Source organism: Mustela putorius, unplaced genomic scaffold (assembly GCF_011764305.1).
Source record: "Mustela putorius furo isolate JIRA1106 unplaced genomic scaffold, ASM1176430v1.1 tig00000508_pilon_pilon_pilon, whole genome shotgun sequence".
Taxonomy (NCBI): domain Eukaryota; kingdom Metazoa; phylum Chordata; class Mammalia; order Carnivora; family Mustelidae; genus Mustela; species Mustela putorius.
Window position 1 is genome coordinate 5,053,586 of NW_025421402.1, and position 24,142 is coordinate 5,077,727.

Genomic DNA, 24,142 nt, shown 5'->3' on the forward strand with positions numbered 1-24,142 from the left:
GGCTGATGGGAGCACAATTACCCAATTATCAAAGTTACCAAAGCTGTTAAAAAAAAAAAAAAAAACACAACATTCCTGGCTCCATGTTGCCATCAGGACTTTGAAATATGACAGTTTTTCCTGGCCAGCTCCAAGAGCCACAAGTGCTCATCACATGACAAAGGTAGAAGCCAGTGAAGACAGTAATGTCCCAGATGATGCTCTTCTTGATTAAACGGGCTCTCTCTGCCCAGGGTTGATTTTAGGTTATTATTCAGAACCCTGTCAGAAGAGACGGAGGTACTCCTGAGGCTGAGACAGGTACCTGGGCAACACTCAGGCCATCTCTCCCCCTTTCCACTCCTCTGAAGACCCAACTTTGCTCACGGTTCACACTCCCCTGCATAGCCAAGGCCCGTGGCACCAGTCGTGGGTGACACATTTGCCAGTTCCCACCTCTGAAGAACAGCTGTGCCTTCCAGCTGATGCTCTGGAGTGCTGTCTAGCAGGTGGTATATTTTTCTGCCCTTGCCAAAACAGGGATCCTTCTGTCTCCCGGCCGCTCCTCCCCCAACACTTCCTCTGGAGACCGTGACTGCTGATAGCAGGCAAGGAAGAGGAAGAAGAGCTTGAGGTTTGCTGAACAGGACAGTGGATTAACCAGGACGTTCTTGCTTCTGTCCCACAAATGGTTTACCTGTCACCATGAGCACATTCTCCTGCATTCCTTTACTCTGCCCCCAGGACCACGCTTTTCCCACCAGTATTAAACTACGGAAGTGTGGTGGACACGCAAGCCCACATGAAATCAGTAGACCCAGGCTCAGTTCCTAGCTCTCCCACTCCAAGCTGCATGACCTTGGATGAAGTGATTCTGTTTGTCCTCAGATAAAGGATCTTTAAAAATCATCTGAGTTCAGTTTTCTTGCCCATAAGATGGGAATGATGATGCTGGGTGGTTATGATGATCGTTTGCAGTGAATATGTTGAAGTGCTCTGAGAATTTTAAAGCATTTAATAACCAGTGAAGGGGAAATGGACACATTTCCCTTTTCTCCTCACGTGATTATGGTGTTGATAGCATTGGGGGGGGATCATCTATGAAAACAAAAACTTCATTAAAATATAAGAGATTGGGCGCCTGGGTGGCTCAGTGGGTTAAGGCCTCTGCCTTGGGCTCAGGTCATGATCTCAGGGTCCTGGGATCAAGCTCCACATCGGACTCTCTGCTCAGCGGGAAGCCTGCTTCCTCCTCTTTCTCTGCCTGCCTCTCTGCCTACTTGTGATCTCTATCAAATAAATAAAATCATATATATATATATATATATATATATATATATATATATGAGATTAATGTGGCCAAAATAAATATTGAGTTCACTCAAGCCTGAGAGCCTGTGCAGTGGGTACAGCTAACTCGTGATCTGTGCCAGGGCTGAGGAAGAGGAAGGATAAATGGGAAACCAGGTCTCAGGCTCAGAAAAAGTCAGAGTTTAGTAGAAGAAATAAGAATAAGAACATAGCAGTAATATGTAATATTAACTGTTGTATTTCATAATCAAAGTGCTAGGGAGGTTCAAAGGAATCCAGGAAGCCTGCATGGAAAAAACATTTTTTTATTATAACCCCATGTAAAAATGTATTCATTTATTGAACAAGTATTTTTTGAGGCCCATCTGTGGACTGAGCATTGTTCTAAAAGTCAGAGATGTAGCAAGAAGTAGATAAAATGCCTGCATTTCGGGGGGCTTGCATTTTAGCGGGGAAAGATGGGCAATAAACAAGGAAAATAAAATAAGTGGTACACTAGGAGATGGTGAGTATGAAGAGTTATAAAATAGAGCATGTGTAAGGGGACTAAGTAGGGTCAGGGCTGTTTCACCTAGGGTTGGTGGGGCAGTTCCTAACTGAGAAAGAGACAATGGAACAAAGACCCAAGGGAGAAGAATAAGATAGTGGGCAAGAATGGTGGTGTAGACCAGGGAAGTAGCAGGAGAGGAAGTGAGGACAGAACAGATTCCTTTCAAAGCAGGAGGTGGTAGGATTTGCTGATGGCTCAGATGTGAGGTGAGAGAGAGGGAGAAGAGTCACAGACGTCTCTAAGGGTTTGTCATGGCACCTGGAAGAAGAGTTATCATGAACTCGAATCGGGTGTTGACGGGAAAGGTGGAAGAAGATATGGTAAGAGATGCCAAGTAGGCTGTTAAATAGGTGGGTCCAAAGTTCATTGGGAAGGTTCTGGGCTAGAGATGTAAAATTAAGAGTTTTCAGCATATAGATGGTATTTAATGCTGTAAGACTACACGAGGTCACCCAGGAAGAGAGCATAAGTAGAGAAGTAATCCTAGGACATAGACCTTTAACAGAAGTTGGGAAGTAGAGGAGGAACCAGCACAGAAGACTGATAAGGAAGCGTTATGGAGGGGATTGTAGAGATTGTGCTGTTCCGGGTGCCAAGGGAAGGAAGTATTTCCAGAAAGATAGACTGATCACTTGTTAGATCAAGCAAGATGAGAACTAGGAATTTATTTGCCAGTGGGCTTATACTGTTAAGGTGACCTTGATGAGACCAGTTTGAGTTGAGTTGAGGAGGGAGGGGGATCTTGATTAGAATGGGTTTAAAAAAAGTTTGGAGAAGAGAAATTGGAGGACCTAAATGTAAGCAGGGCTGGTAAGGAGTTTTCTTGTAAAGGGAAGAGAAACAGGGCAGTTGACAGAGAGGAAAGTGGGGTTAAGGGAAGGCTCTTTAGGTTGGGAGAAATCACGGCATGTTTGTAAACTGGTGGGAAAGATCCAGTGAACAGGGAATGATGGGGAAGCATTTTTTTCTTTAAAAAATAAAGTGTAAGGGAAAAAAAAGAGAGATGGAACTGATAGATTTTTAAAAGAGACATAATACACATAGGAATTAATATTATTAGTTAGGACCTTGGGACTGTATTTGGATTCTGATTCAAACAAACAGCAAAAAACAAAAACATACAATGAGTCATGGAACATGACATCAAAAACTAATGATGTACTAATGATGTATGGTGATTAACATAATAATAATTTTAAAAACCCAAGACATTTGTGGGACCATTGGAAATCTGGGTACTGAATGGATATTTGGTAGTAAAAAATTATTATTGGGGCGCCTGGGTGGCTCAGTGGGTTAGGCCACTGCCTTTGGCTCGGGTCATGATCTCAGGGTCCTGGGATTGAGTACTGTATCGGGCTCTCTGCTCAGCAGGGATCCTGCTTCCTCCTCCCTCTCTCTGCCTGCCTCTCTGCCTACTTGTGATCTCTGTCAAATAAATAAATAAAATCTTTAAAAAATTATTATTAATTTTGGAGTTGTGATGTTATTGAGGTTGTTTAGTGTAAGGGTCATCTTTTAGAGGTAGATGGTGAAGTATTATAAATGATATTATGCAGTGACAGGGGTTTGCTTCAAAATAATTCAGTGCAGACATGGGGCAGGGTGTGTAGATGATATGTAATTGGCCTGGGCTCGGTAATTGTTGAGGTTGGCAGGTATGCTCATGGAGCTTCATTATACTTCATAATAAAAATTAAAAGAAAACAAGAATGGAGAAGGAGAGGTGGGGGGGGAGTAAGAAGAAAGGGGAAAGTACAGATTACCATCTGGGAGGGCGGATGAGGGGGAGATGCATTTGATTGTCAGATACCATGAAGAGCCCACTGGAGATTAGAGAACTTGAATCTGAAGTGAGGACAGAGAGCACAGAGGTGTGTGTTTTCTCAGCCATGTTCATGACACGTGTGCAAGCACAGAGCAGGTGGAGAGCTGGATTTAACCAGAGTTGTAGGTTTAGCCAGCTGTGTACAGGAACTCAGAATATCATTCACCCATCATGTTGATAAAGTCTTGGAAGACCAAGGAAGTCTTGGTCTTGCTTCCATGACTTAACAGCGAATTTGACTAGCTGATTCCCCAGTCACCCATAGGTCTTGACTGCATTTAATACTTTATCACAAGTGCTTGAAATTTATTTATTTGGAAGTGCTAAGGAGTGAGGGGAGACGGAGACTGCTGAATGGCTATGGAGTTCCAGTTTGGAACTCGTGGTGGTGGTTGTACAACAATAGGGAGGTACATAATGCCACCAGACTGTACGCTTGCAATGGTTAGGATGGCTAATTTTGTGTAATGTATATTTTACCATGGTCTTCTTAAAAAGGATTTTACCTGCTGGCATCTATGAGAAAAAATAAAGTGGGAATAGAAGTGGTTCCAGTTGAATGCAAGCTAGTGCAGCCACTCTGGAAAAGAGTATGGAGGTTTCCCAAAAAGTTAAAAATGGAACTACCCTATGACCCAGCAATTGCACTACTGGGTGTTTACCCAAAGGATATAAATACAGTATTTGAAGGGGCACCTGCACCCCAGTGTGTACAGCAGCAATGTCCACAATAACCAAACTATGGAGAGAGCCCTGATGTCCATAAACAGATGAATGGATAAAGAAGATGTGGGGTATATATACAATAAAATATTATTCAACCATCAAAAAAAAAATGAAAGCTTACCATTTGCAAAGATGTGATTGGAACTAGAGGGTAGTGTGCTAAGCAAAATAAGTCAATCAGAGACAATTAGGATAGGATTTCTCTCATGTGGAATTTAAGAAATACAAAAGAGGATTATAGGTGAAGGGAAGGAAAAAATAAGATGAAATAAAAAAGAGAGACAAACCATAAGAGACTCTTACCTATAGGAAACAAACTGCGGGTTGCTGGAGGGGAGGTGGGTTGGGGGATGGGTAACTGGGTGATGGGCATGAAGGAGAGCACGTGATATAATGAGCACTGGGTGTTACATGCAACTGATGAATCACTAAATTCTACTCTGCAACTAATAATACGCCGTATGTTAATTAACTGAATTTAAATTTTTAAAAAAAGTGGTTCAAATCGCCTTGTGCCCCGTGCTCCTCCCCTTTGGCCCTACGTACAGGCCATCTTGGTCTGAGTGTTCTTTCCCTGTGTACAAGTAGCTGGGCAAGTGTGACATTAATGCCTCTGGTGACAATGACTTCTGCATCAGATCCCTGTGTTCGTGTGTTAGCTTGTCCTATGGAGGGTGTCATGGAGGGCCAGTTGGAAAGCAAAGCATCATCTAAAAATGCAGATGTTTCCCACATCCCTGATTATGGCTCATCCTTCGTAAGGTGCTCCCCTCAGCTCCCTTCTTAACAGTTTGCCAAGACTTCCACCTACAGCAGGAGTTCTGTCTTACTGGATCATTTCTTTGTAGGTCCGAGTCATGGGACTGGGCGCCCAGTTGCTGGGGCTTACCTGCCTTATCTTGCTTAAGAAGAGATGTTTCATAAAGCAAAAAATTTCTCTCACCAAGTCATGTGATCAGTACAGATTCATGGTATATTTTAAAACCAGGATATACTGAGTATATAAACCAAGTGTAGCTACTCTTCTTGTTTTCCCTTGGGAATAACAACGATTTTCTGAGATAATCAGAGAGGACTTTTTCAAGAAACTCCTTGTGTAATTTGCATGTCTCTGTGTCTTCCACAGGACCGTTCACAAAGTAGTGGTTGACATTTTGTTGCATTGCTATCAAGTGGATTTTGGCATAGCATCAAAAAGTGGAGGCTTCGATGCCACCAACGTGGATTGGAGTTTGGCTCTGCCACTCACCAGCTGAGATCCCCTAGATGAGATGTTTCAACACATCCCTGGGCTTTGGGTTTCTAATGTGTAAAGCCAGGGTAATAGTGCCTTCCTTAGAGGAATGTTGTAAGGACTAAAAGAGATGGTTGCTCTAGGAGTGAATGTTCTTAACTTTCCCTCATTGCTGCTGCCTTTTTTGGCAAATGTGACTGTGAAAGGATTAGGATGTCCATGTTTGTGTGATCTTAGAGAGATCACCAAATATCTTTGCGCTTCATTCATGTTTCTCTTGTATCTCTGTATCATTTTTCTCATCACATCGAATGATGGGCTTCAATTAGAGATTTCTGAGATCCCTTTCATTGTAGATGATCTAAGATTCCTTTGACCCACTGGAACAAAGTTTTGTTTATTTTTGGACCTCAGGTGCACAGCCTTGGGTTAGCCTTTGGTTCATGACTCAGCCTTATCATCGGTCTTACATGCCCTTGCTATTTTTCTTTCTCTTTTATTCGTGTTCTTTTCCTCTCTTCCATCTCCATAACTTATCTGGTGTCTTCTTTCCCATTTCCATTTATCCATCCATCCATTTACTTATTTATATAGTAAGAACCTGCAAACCTACACGCACAACCAAAGATAGAACTTTGATAATTAGAAAATATCTTGTCTTAGGATTTCACTACCACCACCACCAAGCCATCCTCTCTAGCTCTCTACTACCAGAAGTAATCATTAATTAAAATTTTTTTTTAATTTTTAATTGCAATAAAATATGCATGACATAACACCATCTTAACCATTTTCAAGTGTACAGATCACGAGGGTTGAGTACATTCACATCGTTACGAAACTGATCTCCAGCACTCCGTTCACGGAGTCCACTGAAACTCAGTGCCCATTAAACAACTACACTCAATTCCCTACTCCTCTCAGTCTCTAACCACCACACTTTCCCTTTCCATCTCTATGAATCTGACTACACGAAGCACCTCAAATGAGTGGGAGCCTACAGTAGTTGTCTTTTGGTGACTGGCTTATTTCACTTAGCATAATGTCCTCAAAGTTCATCCATGTTGTATCACATGTTAGAATTTCCTTCCTTTCTGTGGCTGAGTAATATTCCCTTGTGTGTGTACCATACTTTGATGATCCATTCACCCATCCACGGACACTTGGGTTACTTCCACTTTTTGGCTGCTGTGAATAATGCCGAGATGAACATGAACATACAAATACCTCTTTGAAGATTCTGCTTCTGGTTCTTTTGGATATACACCCAGACGTGGGATTGCTGAATCATATGGTAATTCTATTTTTAATTTTTTGAGGAACTGCGTACCGTTTTTGGTAGAGGCTGCCCCATTTTACGTTCCCACCAGCAATGTAGGAGGGTTCCAATTTTCCACATCCTCACCAACTTGTTATTTTCTGGTTTTCTCAGTAATAGCTATCCTAATGCGTGTGAGGTAGTAACTCATAGTTTTGATTTAGATTTCCCTAATAATTAGTGATGTTGAACATCTTTTCATATGCTTGTTGGCCATTTGGATATCTTTGGTGAAATATCTACCCAAGCCCTTTGCCCATTTTTGAGTCAGGTGGTTCATTTTGTTGTTGAGTTGTAGTAATCATTATCTTGGATCCTAGTTTCTCTTATTCCCTTCCTTTTGTATAGTTTTCTTGCATAGCACTGTAACGCACTTATCTCACCTGCTGTGTAATATTTCATTGTTTGACTCTACCATGGTTTAATTATCCATTTCTCCCTTGATGAGCTTTTGGGCTCTTTCTAGGTTTCTGCTATGGTGAAGAAGGTTGCAAGGAACATTTTTGGGCAGGTACAAGAGTGTCTCATGGGTACATATCTAGGAGTAGATTTACTAAATCATAGTTTGTGATTGTTCAATTTTAGGAAGTAATATAAAACTTTTTTCCAGAGTGCTTGAACCCTTAGCAATGTATAAGAAATCTTCAACCTCTTTCAACACTTGATATGATTAGACTTAGTAATTTTTGCTGGTTGAGTGAGTATAAATTGGTATCTCATTTTAGTGAGATATATATATATAGATTAGATAGATAATCTATTATATATTGATTATATATCTATTGAATATATATATATATATAGGCATTTCCCAGTCATCATTATGTTTATTAGCCACATATATTCCTATGTGTCTCCTGCCTTTATTTCAGTTGGTTTGTTATCTACTTATTTGCTTATAGAAGCTCTTTGTATATTTCTTGACAGTGATCTTTTGTTAAATGTGTGCATACCCAGTATCTTCTCCTAAGTCTTAACTGGTGTTTTCATGTACCATAAGATTTCTTTTTTCCAAGTCAGATTTATTAAGGTATAGCTTACATAGAATAAACTTCACCTGTGTCAGGTGTAGAGCCCTATGAATTTTACAAGCATATATAATTATGTAACCACTGCTGTAACCAAGATACAGAACCTCTCCATCATTCCAAGAAGCTCTCATGTACCCTTTTTTGGTTAATCCTCTCCCCACTAACCCTAACTCTTTTTGGTCTCTAGAGTTTCCATTTTCCAGAATGTCATATAAATCAAACCATACAGTATGTAGCCTTTTTGGAACTGGCTTCTTTTACTTAACACAGTGCCTTCACGATGCCTCTAACTTGCTACATGTATCAGTAGATCACTTCTTTTTATTGATAAGTACTATTCTATTACAGACCACAGTTCATTTGCCCCCTCACCTGTTAACAGACATTTGGCTTGTGTCTAATTTTTGGCAATTATGAAAAACTTACTAAAAATCTCCACTGAACGTACTAAAAAAAATCCAGAATAGGATTACTAGGTCATATATTAACTGGATATTTAACTTTCTAAACCGCTGCCAAACTGTTTTCCAAAGTGTTGTGCCGCTTTTTATTCCCATCAGCAATATATACAAGTTCCATTTACTTCACATGCTCATCAGGACCTGGTATCATGAGCTTTTCTGTTGTTGAGCTCTTCTAACAGGTATATAATCCCATCTCATTGTAGTTTTAGTTTGCATTCACCTGTTGACTAAAGATGATGAGTATCTCTTTGTGTGCTTATTCGCCCAAAATACATCTTCTTTGGGAAAGAAGTGTCTGTTTACGTCCTTTGCTTGTCTTTTATTGGATTATTTGTTTTCTCCCATCCAAGTACTAACCCAGGCCTGGTCCCACTTCGCTTCCAAGATCAGATGAGATCAGGCACGTTCAGGCTGGTATGGCCATAGACTGGGATATTTGTTTTCTTATGATCAGTTGAGAATTCTTGCTATATTCTCTGATGGGCCTTTTATCAGATTTGTGTTTTTTCAAACATTTCTCCCCAGTCTGTGGCTTGTCCTTTATTCTCTTACCAGTGTCTTTCAAATGGCCATGCAGGGCCCCCTGGCCCATCCTGGTCATCCTCCCCCCTGCCTAGGGCAGGCATAGCTGCAGAGGGGTGCTTGATGCTGGATTCCCCACTATCACCAGCAGTCACCTGGGGCACCCTCTGAAGATACGATTCTTCTCCACATCATTTGCTGTTCTGTTTGGACTGGTCTAGTTTTGCTGGATCTGTGGGTGAGAGTACTCTCACGCATCTTGAACTTTCCAGAGCTTCCTTACAGTTAGAGAATCTCTTTTGGCTTCACAACATAGGTCCAGCTGTACTGAAATAACAATGTCCGATTTTAGCTAGATTTTTTGCACCTTTGGAATGTGAGATCCCCTCAGTGAAGCAAGTTATCAAGGAAAGTTAATGAATCTCTTTCCTTGGAAATGTCATTATTGAACACTCATGATGCTCAGCACTGGGCAATTTATTTTGAGGAGAAGTAGCTTTTTAATACATCTGAGAAAGTGTTTTTGTTTTTAAAATACTGTCAAAATTTTGTAATCCATGCTAGCCCACAATGAAAATATGTTTAAAAAAATATTTCCATCTAGTTTGTATTACTTTCTGTAGTAGCAGATTTTTCTTCCTAATTTGTTTTGCATTTGTTTTTGCATTTTAAGTTTAATCTGCTGAGAGAAAGAAATGAGGTATAAAGATTGGAAAGGAAGAGATGTTATATTTACATAGAATGCAAAGAGAAGCAACTGAAAACTATTTTTTAAAAGATTTTATTTATTTATTTGACAGAGATCACAAGTAGGCAGAGAGGCAGGCAGGGTGGGGTGGGGGGGGGGGGAAGCAGGCTCTCTGCTGAGCAGAGAGCCAGATGCAGGGCTCGATCCCAGAACCCTGGGATCATGACCTGAGCCAAAGGCAGAGGTTTTAACCCACTGAGCCACCCAGGTGCCCCATGAGAACTATTTTTACCCAAACTTTTTTATTTTGAAACAATTATAGATTCTCTGGCAATTATAGCAAATAGTACAGATAGATCCCTCGTATACTTTGCCCAGCTTCCTCCAATAGTAGCTTGCAAAATATAGCACAGCCTGGGGCCCCTAGGTGGCTTGGTTGGTTAAGCATCTGACTTTTGATTACAGCTCAGGTTGTGGTCTCAGGTCATGAGCTCAAGACCCCCATCAGGCTCCACACACGGCATGGAGCCTGGTTAAGATGCTCTCTCTCCCTCTTCCCCTTTAAACAAACAAACGAACAAACAAGTAATAGTACAATGGCCAGGATATTGACAACAGACTGTCAAGATGGAAACTATTTCCGTCACAGCCGGGATCCCTCTTGTTAACATTTTTTTTTTTTTTCAGAGATTTTATTTATCATTCATTTGAGAGAGAGAGAGCAGGAAAGGGAGGGAGAATCAGAAGCAGACTACACACTGTGAGCAGAGCCTGACACAGGGCTGGGTCCTACCACCACGAGACCATGACCCGAGCCGTAACTAGGAGTCAGATGCTTACTTAACCTTCTGAGCCACCCAGACGCCCCTCCTCTCGTGGGCATCTTCAAGCTGCCCCCATCTTCTCCGAGCACAACCCACCTTCCTTCATCTGTGGCAACTACTAATCTGTTCTCCATTTCTATAATTTTGTCATTTCCAGAATGTTATATAAATGGAATCACAATCTATTAAGTTTAGAGGATTGGCTTCTTTCATTCACCATAAATCTCTGGAGATGTATCCAAATTGCCACAAGTATCAATAATTCTTGCCTTTTTATTGCTGCTGTAATGTTCCACTACACTATACCACAGTGTTAACCATGCCCCCATGGAAGGATCCTTGGGTTGTTTGCATTTGGGGCTATTATGAATAAAACTGCTATTAACATTCTTGTGTAGGTTTTTGTGTGGACATAAGTCCTTGTTTTTCTGGGATAAATGCACAGAAGTGCACTTGCTGGGTTATAGTATAGTTTCTGTGTTTAATTTTTTAAGAAACTGCCGAAGTGTATTGTAACCTGGCTGTACCAGATTACATTTCCACCAGCGATGTATGAGTGATTAAGTGTTTTCAGATCTTACCCGTGTTTGGTGTGGTCATTATTTTTTATTTTAGCAATTCTGATAGGTGTGTAATGATAGCTCATTATTGTCCTGTTTCTTTCCTTTTCATTGCACTTTTAATTTGCATTCCGCTAATGGCTGGTGACGTTGAACTGCTTTTCAAGTGCTTATTTGCCATCTGAATGTCTACTTCAGTGAAATGTCTTTTGGCCGTGTTCCAGTTGGATCGTTTGTGTCTTTGGTGCTGAGTTTTGGAAATTCTTTATATATTCCAGAACTAGTTCTTTGTCATATGTGTGATTTCTCCCACTCGTCATCCTCTTTTGCAGAAAAGTGTTTTTAATTTTGATGAACTCCAGCTTATCAGTTTTTTTCTTTTATGCAGTGGTGCTTTTGGCATCAAACTAAAGAACTGTTTGCTTGCCCCTAGATCTCAAAGATTTTCTGTTTTAATTCTACAAGTTTTAAAAGTTTACATTTTACATTTAAGTCTTCCCTCCATTTCGATGGAGACTTATTTCTGTCTAGTCTGTATTACTTTTGTATTTCTGTTTAAGGACTTAGGCTGAGTTTTGTGGTTTTGGGTTTTTTGTTTTTTGTTGTCATTGTTGTTTTTTAATGGCTCATAAATGTCCAGTTGTGCCAGCACCATTTGCGGAAAAGGCTGTCTTTTCCTCTATTGCTCTGTCACCTTTGCATCTTGGACAGAAATCATTTGAGCATATTTGTGTGGATCTACTTCTGGATTCCCTGTTCTGTTGCATTGATCTATGTGGCTGTTCCTTTACCAGTACCATACATTCTTTTATTACTGGAGCTATCTAATGAGTCTTTCAGTTGGACAGACTGCTTCCTCCCATGTTCTTCTTTTTCAAGATTTTGTTAGCTATTCTAGTTCCTTTGTGTTTCCATTTAAATTTTAGAATAATCTGTCTGTGTCTACTGAAAGTCTTGCTGGGATTTCGATACAGATTGCATTGAACCAGTGTATCAGTTTGGGGAGAATTCACACCTTTGCTCTGTGGAGTCTTCCAATCCATGAACATGATGTGTCTCTGTCCATTTAGAGCTTTGATTTTTTTCCATAGGCACTGTATCATTTTCTACATATGAATCCTGTACACGTTTTGTTCATTTTATACCTAAGTATTTTGTTTTTTTGAGGGATTGTAAATGGCATTGTATTTTTAATTTTTCCATGTGTTCATTGCTTGTATATAGAAATGCAGTTGGTTTTCAGATGCTTATCTTATATGCTAAAATCATGATGATTCCATTTATTATTTCTGAACAGGTTTTTTGTTTCTTATTTTATAGATTCCTTGAGATTTCTACATAGACCATCATGTTATCTGCAAATAGAAACAGTTTTATTTCTTCTTCTCTCTCCTGTACGCCCTTGACTTCCTTTTCTTGCTTTATTCCACTGGCTATAACTTCAAGCACTATGTTGAGTAAGATCAGTGAAAATGCATATCTTTGCCTTGTCTTCAATTTTAGGGGGAAAAAATTCAGTGTTTCACCATGAAGTATAATGTTAGCTGGAGATGTTTTGTAGATTTTAAAAAATTGAACTGAGGAAGTTTATCTCAAATTTTTTTTCTGAGAGTTTTTTCTTTTTAAATCATGAATGGGTGTTGAATTATGTCAGATGTTTTTTCTGTCTTGATTGATAGGATCATGTGATTTTTCTTCCTTAGCTTGTGAATATGGTAGATTTCTTTGATGATTTTAGAATACTAAGCCAGCCTTTCATCTGTGGAATGAACCTACTTGGTCATAGTGTACAATTCTTTTCATATATTGCTGAATTTTATTTGCTAATTTTTTGAAAAGATATTTGTGTTTATAGTCATGAGAGGTATTAGTGATCTTTCTTTTTCTTTTTCTTTTTTTTCTGTCTGTGTCTGCTTTTGCTAGCAGAGTCACCTAGCTTCATAAAATAAATTGGGCAAGTGTTCTTTTCTATAGTATGGAAGAGATTTTCTAAAATTGGTGTTGATTCTTCTTTAAAAGTTGCTAGAATTCTTCAGTGAGACAGTCTAGACCTGGAGATTTCTCTTTCGGGAGTTTTTTAAATTATGGATTCAACCTCTTTAATAATTACAAAACCATTTGAATTATCTATTACATATTAGGAGTTGTGGTTTGCATTTTTGAGGAATTCGTCCATTTTGAGTAAGTTTTTAAATTTATGTATGTGGAGTTGTTTGTAGTGTCTTCTTACATCCTTTTAACGTCTGGAGGGTCTTTAGTGACATCTCCTTTTTCATCCCTGATATTGGCAATTTTTTTCTTTTTCAGTTTTGCTAGAGATTTATTGATTCTATTGATCTTTTCAAAGAACGAGCTCATGTTAGGAAAAAAAAGAAAGAAAAAAGAACCAGCTAATTTCATTTTTTTTCTATATTGGTTTTCCTTCCTAGTTCATTTATTTCTGTTGTTTCTTGTTTTCTTGTTTCTGCTTGCTTTGAGTTTATTTCATCCTCTCTACTTTCTTCAAGTGGGACCTCATATTATTGATTTGAGACTTTTCTTCTTTTCTAATGTATGTTTTTAGTGCACAAATAAAGTCAGGATAAAAATAATGACGTGGACAATTTTAAGCTCCTCTTATAGATAAAGAGGTAATTTTCCTAGTAAGTAACGAGTTGCTTCAAACTGATAAGAATAAGCCAACTAATAGAGAAATGAACAAAGAATAGGAACAATTTAAAGAAAGGAAATACTCGAATTCATTCATAATAAATGAACCACAAAAGGCAATTAGATTGTCAAAGACCAAAAAGAAACCACAAAACAAAACAACCCAAACCAGAACAAAACTATTAATACAGCATACTGGGGAAGTGGGAATCAGAAACTCAAATATGACTGGTGGGAGTATAAACTGTCACAGCCTTCATGGAGAGCAATTTGGCCACATTCCCTTTTTTTTTTTTTTTTTAAGATTTTATTTATTAATTTGACAGAGAGAAATCACAAGTAGACGGAGAGGCAGCCAGAGAGAGAGAGAGGGAAGCAGGCTCTCTGCCGAGCAGAGAGCCCGATGCGGGACTCGATCCCAGGACTCTGAGATCATGACCTGAGCCGAAGGCAGCGGCGTAACCCACTGAGCCACCCAGGCGCCCCGGCCACATTCCCTTTGACCCAGAAATTCCGTATCCAAGAATTTATCCTATAAATAGTCTTGCAAGTGTGAGAGATCACATATATCCAAGAATATTTATTGGAGCAATTTTCCACATCCAATGATTACAAACATCCTACATGTCTAAGAGTAGAGGATTGAGCACGTAAATATGATATGTTCATACAATTAAATACTATGCAGCTGCTAAAAGCAGTTTTTACATGAGCTAATATAGAAAGATATCTAAGATGCTTGTTAACCGAGAACAGCAAAGTAAGTGAAAAATATGTATAGTGTGTTGTAATTTTCAAAAAATGTGTATCTATGTAGACACAGTCGGCCTCTGTAAAGATACACAACACACTGCTAATAGTGGCTGGCCAGGGAGAGGGACTAAGAGGAACTGGGAAAGGGGGTACAGGATTGGGAGGGTAATTTACTCATATATACATATACATATTATTCATATAAGCTTCTTAATATATACTCTTATTATACACTTCTTTGCATCTTTTGAATTTCATATAATGTGAAGGGACTACCTATCCAAAAAAAGTAAAATAAATTTTTTAAATGCTTAGCTTAAGTAAGAACCTCCAGAAAGAAATAGAGACAGAGACTAAATAAGTCTTCGTTCCCACTGCACAGACTAAATATCTGGGGGGAAGAGGGACATGAGCCAGGACTCAGGAGTACTTTGATTTTTTCTATGTCTTCAGAAGAATGCACTTATGGACTCATAGAATTCCAAGGCAAGAAAGTGTTGGAGATTCCCCAGTCCCACTTTTATTCTGTGGCCAGAGGCAGGACAATCTGAAAATAAGCATTTGCTGAGAAGAAATCTGTAAACACTCCCCACGCAGACACTGAGATAGGAAAGCCAAGAGATAGCATTTTTGGAGCCAGTGAGCAACCTCAAACATTCCTTCTGGTCATCAGAATGACATGCTCTGCCTGCCCCTTATTACTGGGAAGCACATTCCGTTGCCCACTAGGAATGCCCACATTCCGTTGCCAACCTAGGTCTCGTTCAGAGGTACCAGCAAGTGTCTGGCCTCTAGAAGCTGGAGGTAGTACCTCGGATGCCCAGAAACCTGGGAGTGGCCCCATCCATCTGTTACCGAGAGCCACTCTTCTTGCAGCCTGTGGGATATCAGGTATCGCTTGATCATGGTTCCTCCCCAGAGCACCAGGTGTCATTCCTGGAACTGTCTTACCCCTGGGTCAGGTGGAGAGTCTTTACCATGGATTCTAAGTCTCCCTTCTCACTTAACCCTGAAGTGCTGTGAGCAATGATGATAAAACATTGGGGGTAGTTATAACCTCATTCTTAAGGTTCCCTGTCTGTCTTTGTATCTGTTCATCTCTCTTTAAATCACAGCTCTCATTTGATATGGCAACCTCATAGGGCAGATCCGATCCCCAGTTTTTTTTTCAAATGACTGTAAAATATTCGTACGAGGATTTGTTTTCCAAGTGCTTTCCCACACGTTATCTCATTGTAGCCCTCTGATGCCCTCCTATAGGCAAGGAGAGTTTTATTAACCCATATATACAAATGGGTATATTAAAGAAGCAGCTGTGGAACAGTGGGTCTTGGGGATAAGAACATGTGGGTTTGAATACTTCAGGATAAGAACATGGGTTTATTCTACCTGTTTCCTCCAGTGTGAAATGGGGGTGACCATATCTGCATCCTTCAGTATTAGACTGGATTACTGTGAAGATTAAATAACTGTGATTTGGAAGGGTTTCAAAAATTAGCATTCTAGGGCGCCTGGGTGGCTCAGTGGTTTAAGCCGCTGCCTTCGGCTCAGGTCATGATCTCAGGGTCCTGGGATCGAGTCCCGCATCGGGCTCTCTGCTCAGCAGGGAGCCTGCTTCCCTCTCTCTATGCCTGCCTCTCCATCTACTTGTGATTTCTCTCTGTCAAATAAATAAATAAAATCTTTAAAAAAAAAAAATTAGCATTCTAATGATTTCTTGCTTCTCAGTCTGTTCTAGCATTCAAAATTTATTTGTGTTTTTGAAAATGCTTTGCAAAGGAGAGAATTTTATAACGAACCCGACATGCCCACTGTTGTCTGCGACAGTCATCAGTACAAGACCAGTCCTGTCTCAGCTATCCCCCCACCCACCTTTTCTTCTTTTGCTTTATTGACCCGTTTTCAAAATAATGAAGTATTTTAAGACATATTCTTAGGGGTTTGTAACACATTTGTTATGTTTCAATCTATTGCAGTTATGATCCCTGTAGATGTCCAGGTTGACCAAGGAAACCTTATTCTGGATGGCTTTTGAGACCTTTTGGCATGACTCTTACAAGATGTCTTTGATGCTGCATTTGATTTTTTGGTTTGATGAGGTGTTCTAGTCTTATCTTGTACAACTGCTGCCTCAGACATTTCCCCAAAGAAGCCTGTTCCTTTGTGGGAGGGTTAGTATTTAGAGTTCCTAAACTAATTGCCAGGGGTGCCCAGTCCTCCTGGGACGATCCTTGTTTCTTGGTCTTACAGTGGACAGGGCTAGGGAGTACGCTTTGTGTGTGCATGTGTGTGCATGCATGCAAGAATGTGTGCAAGATAAAACATAGGAAGTTCATAATGAGACTCTAGTTAACAATCGGCTACAGACTTTACCTGATCTCATAGATCTTGCATCCGTATCACCTTTCAAGAAGAAATTTTTTTTCAGCAACATTAGTAGTATTATTCCTTTGACTTATCTCATAATACACTACAAAAGTCCCAGAATAACAATAAGAAGAACAGAATAGTACCATCAATAATATGATTATTGAAAACAGTTTCGGGTTGGAGGGGCTTAGGGAATGGGGCAGTTCCTTTTATTCTTAGGTATATTCTTCCAAGGATATTCAAATTACAGTGTTTTAATTTTTCTATGTGTAGTGCCAACCAACTGGACACATGAACTCATTTGTTGCATTTTATTTTTAGACATTTCTTTTTAAAAATATTAATTGTGCTTTTATAATTATGTCAGATACTTACATGTTCCAAAGCAAATTCACACAACAAGGTCGATTTAAAACCCAACTTTTATTCCTTTCCCATCCACGCCATTCCTCCTCCTCTCTGTAGGTCTTTCAAATTCTAAATTTTTAAAAAAGATTGATTTATTTGTGTGTGAGAGAGAGTGCATGTGAGGTGGAGGCACAGAGGGAGAGGGAGTCTCAAGCAGACTCCTCATTTAGTATGGAGCCTGATGTGGGGCTCAATCTCATGACCCTGAGCCAAAACCAAGAGTCTGATGCTTAACTGACAGTGCCACACAGGCGCCCCTTAAATTATATTTTATGCTTTATACTTTTATTGTCTTTTTAAAAAAATAAGCAGGTACATATTTATCTTCGTGTCTCTCTCCTTTTCTTAAATAAATGATAGCATATTAAACACACTTTTCTCTATCATGTTTTTTCCATTTAATAGTAGAGATCACGGCAAAGGCAGATAGGATATATTTCAAACAGATTCCTAGAACTGGGATTGCCAGTCAAAGAGTGAATGCATGTGTATTTTGATACATATTGCCACATTCCCCTTTACAAAGGTGGATTTTGCCATTTCCTGCAGACACATTTTAATGTTAAAGCAAATGATTAAGTGAGATATGTTATCTGCACCAAGAAAGGTTAAATGGTCATCCAGAAGGACTGGCACTGGGCTTGAACCTCTGAGTTCTAACTAGTAGTAACTTCTTCCCATAATACAGATCAAGAAACTGTGAGACACATGCAGGGAAGTGACCCACCCTAAATGACATAACAAATTAGAACTTCAAATCCATGTGCCCTGACCCTAAATTTAGATCACCTTTCAATGTTATAGATGAATTTATGGTGAACTCAGTTTGATTATCTGTAGGTGGGGAAGAAAAACCCAATCTTTCTCCTCAGTTAAGACAACTAATGAGATAATTATGGGTTAATTCCCCCATGGGTATAGGAGAAATGCTCCAAGATGTGACTTAACTCCTTTAGGTAAACAGGGAATCAGCAATTAGATTATGATGTCAGGGCACTAATAATGATCTTATGGATGAGAGAGACCACCGAAGTCTGACATGATTAGGCACCTTGCAGAATCTCTGTCCTCTCTTGCCCAGTGCCTTGAATTTCTTTAAACAAAGATGTCATTATGCTAAGCAAAACTTTCCAAATGGGTGTGGACAACAATGTAATTTCCCAGTGAATGAACAGACTGCAGACCACAAAGCCTTTTCTTTTCCTTTCCAAGAGTGACCCTGGGGCTCTTTGTGCTTGCTTTGTGACAGGTTGATTGACTTATGTGCAATTTGGGACCCTGGAGCTTTCCTTCCTGCTGCAAGCTGGAAGAGTGCCCCTGGTATCACTAGAAGGAGGCTGAATGAGGCAGAGACGGTGAGTGGGGTGAGGGGGGCTTGGCTGGGTGCACTCGGCTCAGAGATGGGGGTGGGGGGGTGTTGCCTCTCCTCTTCTCTTTGATGAGCCAAGGTTCTTTGGCTTCCCGAGTCCCGTAAAAGGACATCTCCTTCCTTCTCCCGGGAGCTGGCTGGCCACAGAGCCAGACCTCCAGGCTCCCCTTTGCAAGGAGACTGCACTGGGCAGCTTTCGCTCCTTTTCTCCAGCGATGCAGTCAGTGGCATTAGACTTGTCATTGTCCAACTGTCCACCGGAATTGAAAAATTGGGAAACAGCTTGGTGATCCATAGCCCCCTGCCCCACCCCACAAGCCTGGTCTCCACAACCTGGGAGCATCCTGAGTGACAGCCTCGGCATATGGGGGGCAGTCTGGAGAACCCCTCCTCTGGGCGGGGCATTGGGCCCCGGCAGATGGATCGCTGTCCATGGCCCAGTGAGCAACCCAAGGCCGCATCACTGAAGCAGACCCTGTGTGTATGTCTGCATTGTTCTGTTCTCAACTAGAATTGCCTGCTGCCCGCGGCTGCTGTTTGAGTTTCAGGCTGGGGGTTGGCAGGGGAGGAAATGTGTGAAGTGAAGGCTGCAGTTTTCACGGAGTCGTCACTGGTGACAGATCACACGCTAGTGGCCTGGAGGCCTGAACAGAGAAAGATTTCCTTATTCTTGACTCTTGGCACCTCTGCCTCATGGCATTTTGTCTTTCTCTCTCCAGCCCCCTTTCCAGATGTCTTCATTCTCCCAGGAGTTGGGAGATGGGGCTGGGGGGTGGGGTGGGCAGGGATGCAGGGAGGGGGTTGAAAGGTGGGAGCAGAGCTGGCTGATGACATGGATTTCGGATCTGGACAAATTCCAGCTTTACTTGCTTGGTGACTTTAGGAGTGTTTCTAACTGCTATAGGCCTGAGTCTCCTCGTTTATGCAATGGGGATAATAATGGATATCTTGTAAAGATCAAAGATGAAATGTACAAAGAGCCCTGCACAGTGCCTGACATGTAGCAGGTGTTTAGTGAAGGAAAGTTATTATTATCTAGCCTATCAACAGAGCTCAGATGTACTTTTCTTATCAAGGCAGTTTCTCTATGGGCCCTTTTAGGGCTACGACTTGCCGTTAAAACACTGCCAGGTTTCAGGGACTGCTCGGGAAATCTATCGGACCACAGGGCTTTTCACTGAATCATTGTTACTAAATACTGAACTTGAACATACCGCCTGACCTTGGGGGTGGGAGGCACCATTCTTTTGTTCTGCTGTTTTTGGAGGACCCTGATTGTAAAAGTGGTATTCCAGCTGTTTTCATGGGCATATAAGGCTCTGAAAAACAGCATGGGAACAGACCTCCGGAGCTGGGGTGGAATCAGGAGGTAGGCAGCGTTGTGTGGCCACACCCCCTCTCTGGGCGCTTTTTCAGGTACCCTCCCTCCCATCTGTCCCTGTGCCCACCGGAGCCCCTCACTGCCCTCTCTGGACACCAGCACTGTAGGTTGCCTCCCGAGACCCCCACCTTGCCAGGTGATAGCAGAGCAAACTTGTGCTGCCTTGCCCCTCCGAACACTTCCAACCTAACCAGCAATCACTAATAGGGGTTCCGAGCTTAATTTTGATCGTGCATCCATTTAATTACATCATTTGACCTTCATGACCATTCTGTGGTGCGAGCAAGGCTGGGGTCTTCATCCCATTTGAGGAATACACTGAGGCTCAAGAAGTTCTATCTCCCAGGTCCACAAAATTCCTTAGCGGCGGAGCCCATCCTAGAAGTGAGGTGCCGTCAATGACCGCTGTTTTTCTTTCTGTGACCCCACACTGCTTGCTCCAGCCTCAGGCACCGGCACACCCTGAGGGGTCAGTAGGTCCAGGGACTTTCAGATGCACAGAGAAAGCTTTAAAAAGAAGAGTGCAGAGAGTACATAAAAGCAGGCCCATATGGCTGTTGAGGGAACAGGAAGTTCTGAGAGAAGGGGGGCTGATCCAGGTTTCTTTAGAGGGCGATCACCATCATCCTTACAGTAATCAACATCCTGAGTGCTCCCCGTATGCACTGGGCACTGTGCTCTGTGCTGATGTCGCTCTTCCGTGTCATCCTCACGACAAACCTGTGAAATAGGGCCCGTTAATTGCTCACATGCTACTGGTAACACAGATGCAGCACGATTAAGGCTGGTCCCAAAGCTGCACATGTGCAGAAGGGCCAGGCCTTGAGTGTGAATCCCAGCAGTCCTGCCCTGGGACCTGCACAGTCGGGTTTGGGGTGGCTGCTTCCGAGTCTTCCTAGAAACTCTGGGTCACCTTCGCTTGGCCTGCCTCCAGCCAGGTTCCAGGTGGGAATCTGATTTCAGAAGCCTGCAGGGGCCAGTCCTCTGTTTCTGGGTCCTTCTTCCCTCTGGTTCTTCCCTTTTGTTCTGAGGCCACTGCCATCTGGAGCTGACCCAAGCATCTGCTCTCAGATGCACTCATCTGCACACTCCTCCCTCCCTGCGTGACGTCCCCACTCAGCCTAATCTCTCCCCCACCCCAGCGCTACGGCTCTGGGTCCTCACCGGGCACTCGGAGTGGACACCTGCCCTCTGACGCAAGGCAGAGAAACCTCCCAGTTCCCCAGGCCTTCCGCTTCCATTTGGTTAATTGCACTCACACTCCTAAGCCCTTGTGCCTGTTGCGGAGAAGCTGGGCCTCCTCCACACAACAGCATTCTAACAGGACAACTCGGGCTCAGGACACAGGGTTGCAGGTTGATGGAGGAGCAGGGGATCTTTATTAGGAGCTGTTTTGCATCTCCATCCCCTGCTGCAAGACTGATTCCCAGGCCCTGAGGTGCTACCCGTGCTTAGCCACCCTTTCCTGGGGCGCTGAGGTCTGCAGGCTGGGTGTGGGGACATGACGACTATTCCCCGAACAGCTAGCTGTCTCCCTCGTTTCTCCCGAAGTGATGCCATCTCTTCTCCACCCCTTGGCCTTTGCTGCCACCCCGCTAAACCCACCTTTTTAGCAGAGGCGGGGCTGTTGAGTTTGAGACCGCAAGTCACCTCTGGGTTTCTATTTCTAATAAGAGGACCTCATCTCCAGCCAAGAGAGAGGCTGTTCTGCTTGCTGACAGATGCGCTTCTCAGGGCATAAGACAAGAAACTTTCCCCGGCTCCGCCGGAACCAGTCTTCAGCGTAAGCGTGTAGCCGCCGGTGCTTCGCACCAGACTCCCAGACACATGGCACACCCTCTCTCACAGGCCGCCACCTTCCCTGCCTGTGCCACATCCCCTCCTCCGGGCTCCCGTATCTTCACGCCCCCAGCCTGCAGAAGCCTGCCGGGGTGGCAGGGGATCGTGACTGATGCCTGTCTAGGATGTAAATGGAAGGAGCCGGAGAGAGGGAGGGGGACAGAGGCCACTCCCTCCTGCTGTCTTAGTCCTTTCCTCCATGTGTCACTTTATCAGTCCAACAGGGATTTTTTTTAAAAATATTTTATTTATTTATTTAACAGAGAGAGACAGAGAGAGAGAGAGAGATCACAAGGCAGAGAGGCAGGCACTGAGACAGGGAAGCAGGCTCCCTGCTGAGCAGAGAGCCCAATGTGGAGCTTGATCCCAGGACCCTGAGATCATGACCTGAGCTGAAGGCAGAGGCTTTAACCCATTGAGCCACCAGGTGCCCCCAACAGGAATTTTTTAAAAATGCAACTGGGGATGTGTCATCCTTGGAATACCAGTGGCTCCACCAGTAAGGAGGGCAGGACGGGAGTTACCTCTGAAGCCCTGACGTGGTTCTCCCTGTCAGGCCTGAAGTAGTCAGTGCCTGGGCAGGTGACCTATGTTGGTTTTAATATTTGGCCACAGAGGCAGTATTTGGTTATTTGCACAGGCGTTGTGCATTCTGAAGATGTACAAAGCAAACTTGTAGATTTGAAAGCCCAGCTCATCCAAAGCCACGGAAGGATACAATACACCAGCTATAACTTGGGGAACAGGAGGAAGGACCAGTGGTTTTTGAACGCCACGTTTGTGCCAGGCCTTGTGTTAGATGCTATACATAGACATTACCCCACTAATTGATGAAAAATGAATCGACTCAAAGCAGTCCATTTAATTCACAATCATCGCAGCAACCTTTTAGTAAGTGTCTTCACCCCACCTTTAAAGACAAGAAAACTGAGGTTCCAAGAGACAGTAAACACATTGTTGAAGACCACGCAGCAGGTCGGTAGTTGAGGGCATTGAAGCCACGTTTCTGTGTCCCTGTCCTGTGTGTAATGTCCTAGTGAGTTCATTGTTCACCTTTATTGATTACATCCAGCCCTGCTCGGCTTTGACAAACCCTTATTCCCATGAAGGACACAGGAATGAGGTAGGAGCTACTGCCCCCACCCTCAGGAAGCTCACTGTCTGATTAAGGGGTTCAAGGTCCTCTCTCCTGCACCCCAAACAAGCTTCCCCTTTAATCTTGTCCCGCTTTTTGTTCCTGGTTTGAGCTCAGTCTGTGGTTTTTAAATGGCTTCAGAACCTTGGTCTGTGAAAGCAGGCTTAGAATCCCACAAACAGGGGACAGAGTAAGCAGCTTAACCCGAGTGATATGAGCAGACGGATCCAGATGGTAGGTCCTCGGATGGACAGTGGCCAGGAATCCAGGTGGGGCACCCCAACTCAGGGAACCTGGGAGGCCACCGGTCAGTGCCTGGGGGAGGAAGCTGGATTTGAAAGAAAGATGGTTAGGGCTTTAGATGCACAGCGGCCTTCCTTTAGGAAAACTTCTGAGAGGGTCTGAATTTGCTAACTGTTCTCTCTACCGATGCCCTCCATATAGCATTTTGCAATTCACTGTGGGGTGGGGGACAGAACTGTGGCTTGCCCAAGGTGGCAGACAAACACTTAGCCCTCCGTCTTTTGTTTTAAATCAATATCCAATATATTACATTTCCAAGTCCTCAAACTGAATTCTTCCTTAAACTTTTCAACTGACAAATTTTATAGTTTTCAAATTTTTAACAAGCGTTTGTTAGATCCCATTAAGAAACTTAGTTCAAAAATAGGTAAATAAATCTTTTAAAGGAAGGAAGGAGGAAGAAAGAAAAGCAAAGAAAAGAAAAGGGAAGAGAAGAAAGGAAAGGAAAGCCTCTCCCCACTTGGAGGGGGCACGCACGCTCTCTCTCTCAAAAATGAATAACTCTTAAAAAAAAAAAAGAGAGAGAGAGAGAGAAACTTAGTTCATTAAGTTCCTTTCAACATTGGAAACCACTTTTGTAAATTTTACCATTCACTTTCCTTTTTGAATTAATTTCAGAACATTTTCATAGAATTTGCCCTCCAGCCCCGTAAAACTCCATACCCATTAGGGGTCCCCCCCCCACCCGCTGTGGTCTTCCTCTAGCCATAGACAACGCGGATCTACTTTCTACCTCTATAGATATACCTTCTCTGCTCATTTTATATTAGTGGGATGATGCAATCCGTGATCTTTGTGACTGGCTTCTCTCACTTCTCGTGAGGTGTTCATCGTGCGGCCGTGTTTTAGTGTGACTCCACACCTCGCTCCCCTTTATGGCTGAGCAGGTTGGTGTTGGAC

General features: G+C 42.4%; 1 protein-coding gene across 17 annotated transcripts in view; it reads left to right on the plus strand.

The window, feature by feature from the left end:
* The window catches only part of NFASC (neurofascin), a 178,137-nt gene that overhangs the window by 63,847 nt on the left and 90,148 nt on the right, over positions 1–24,142 (plus strand). For 16 of the 17 annotated variants that reach the window (XM_004756402.3, XM_045081077.1, XM_045081076.1 and 13 more), the window contains exon 2: positions 18,465–18,570. In XM_004756402.3, the coding sequence (XP_004756459.2) occupies positions 18,465–18,570 (106 nt within the window). Of the gene's footprint in view, positions 1–18,464; positions 18,571–24,142 lie in introns of those variants that run through there. The other variant, XM_045081087.1, reaches the window with a different exon arrangement.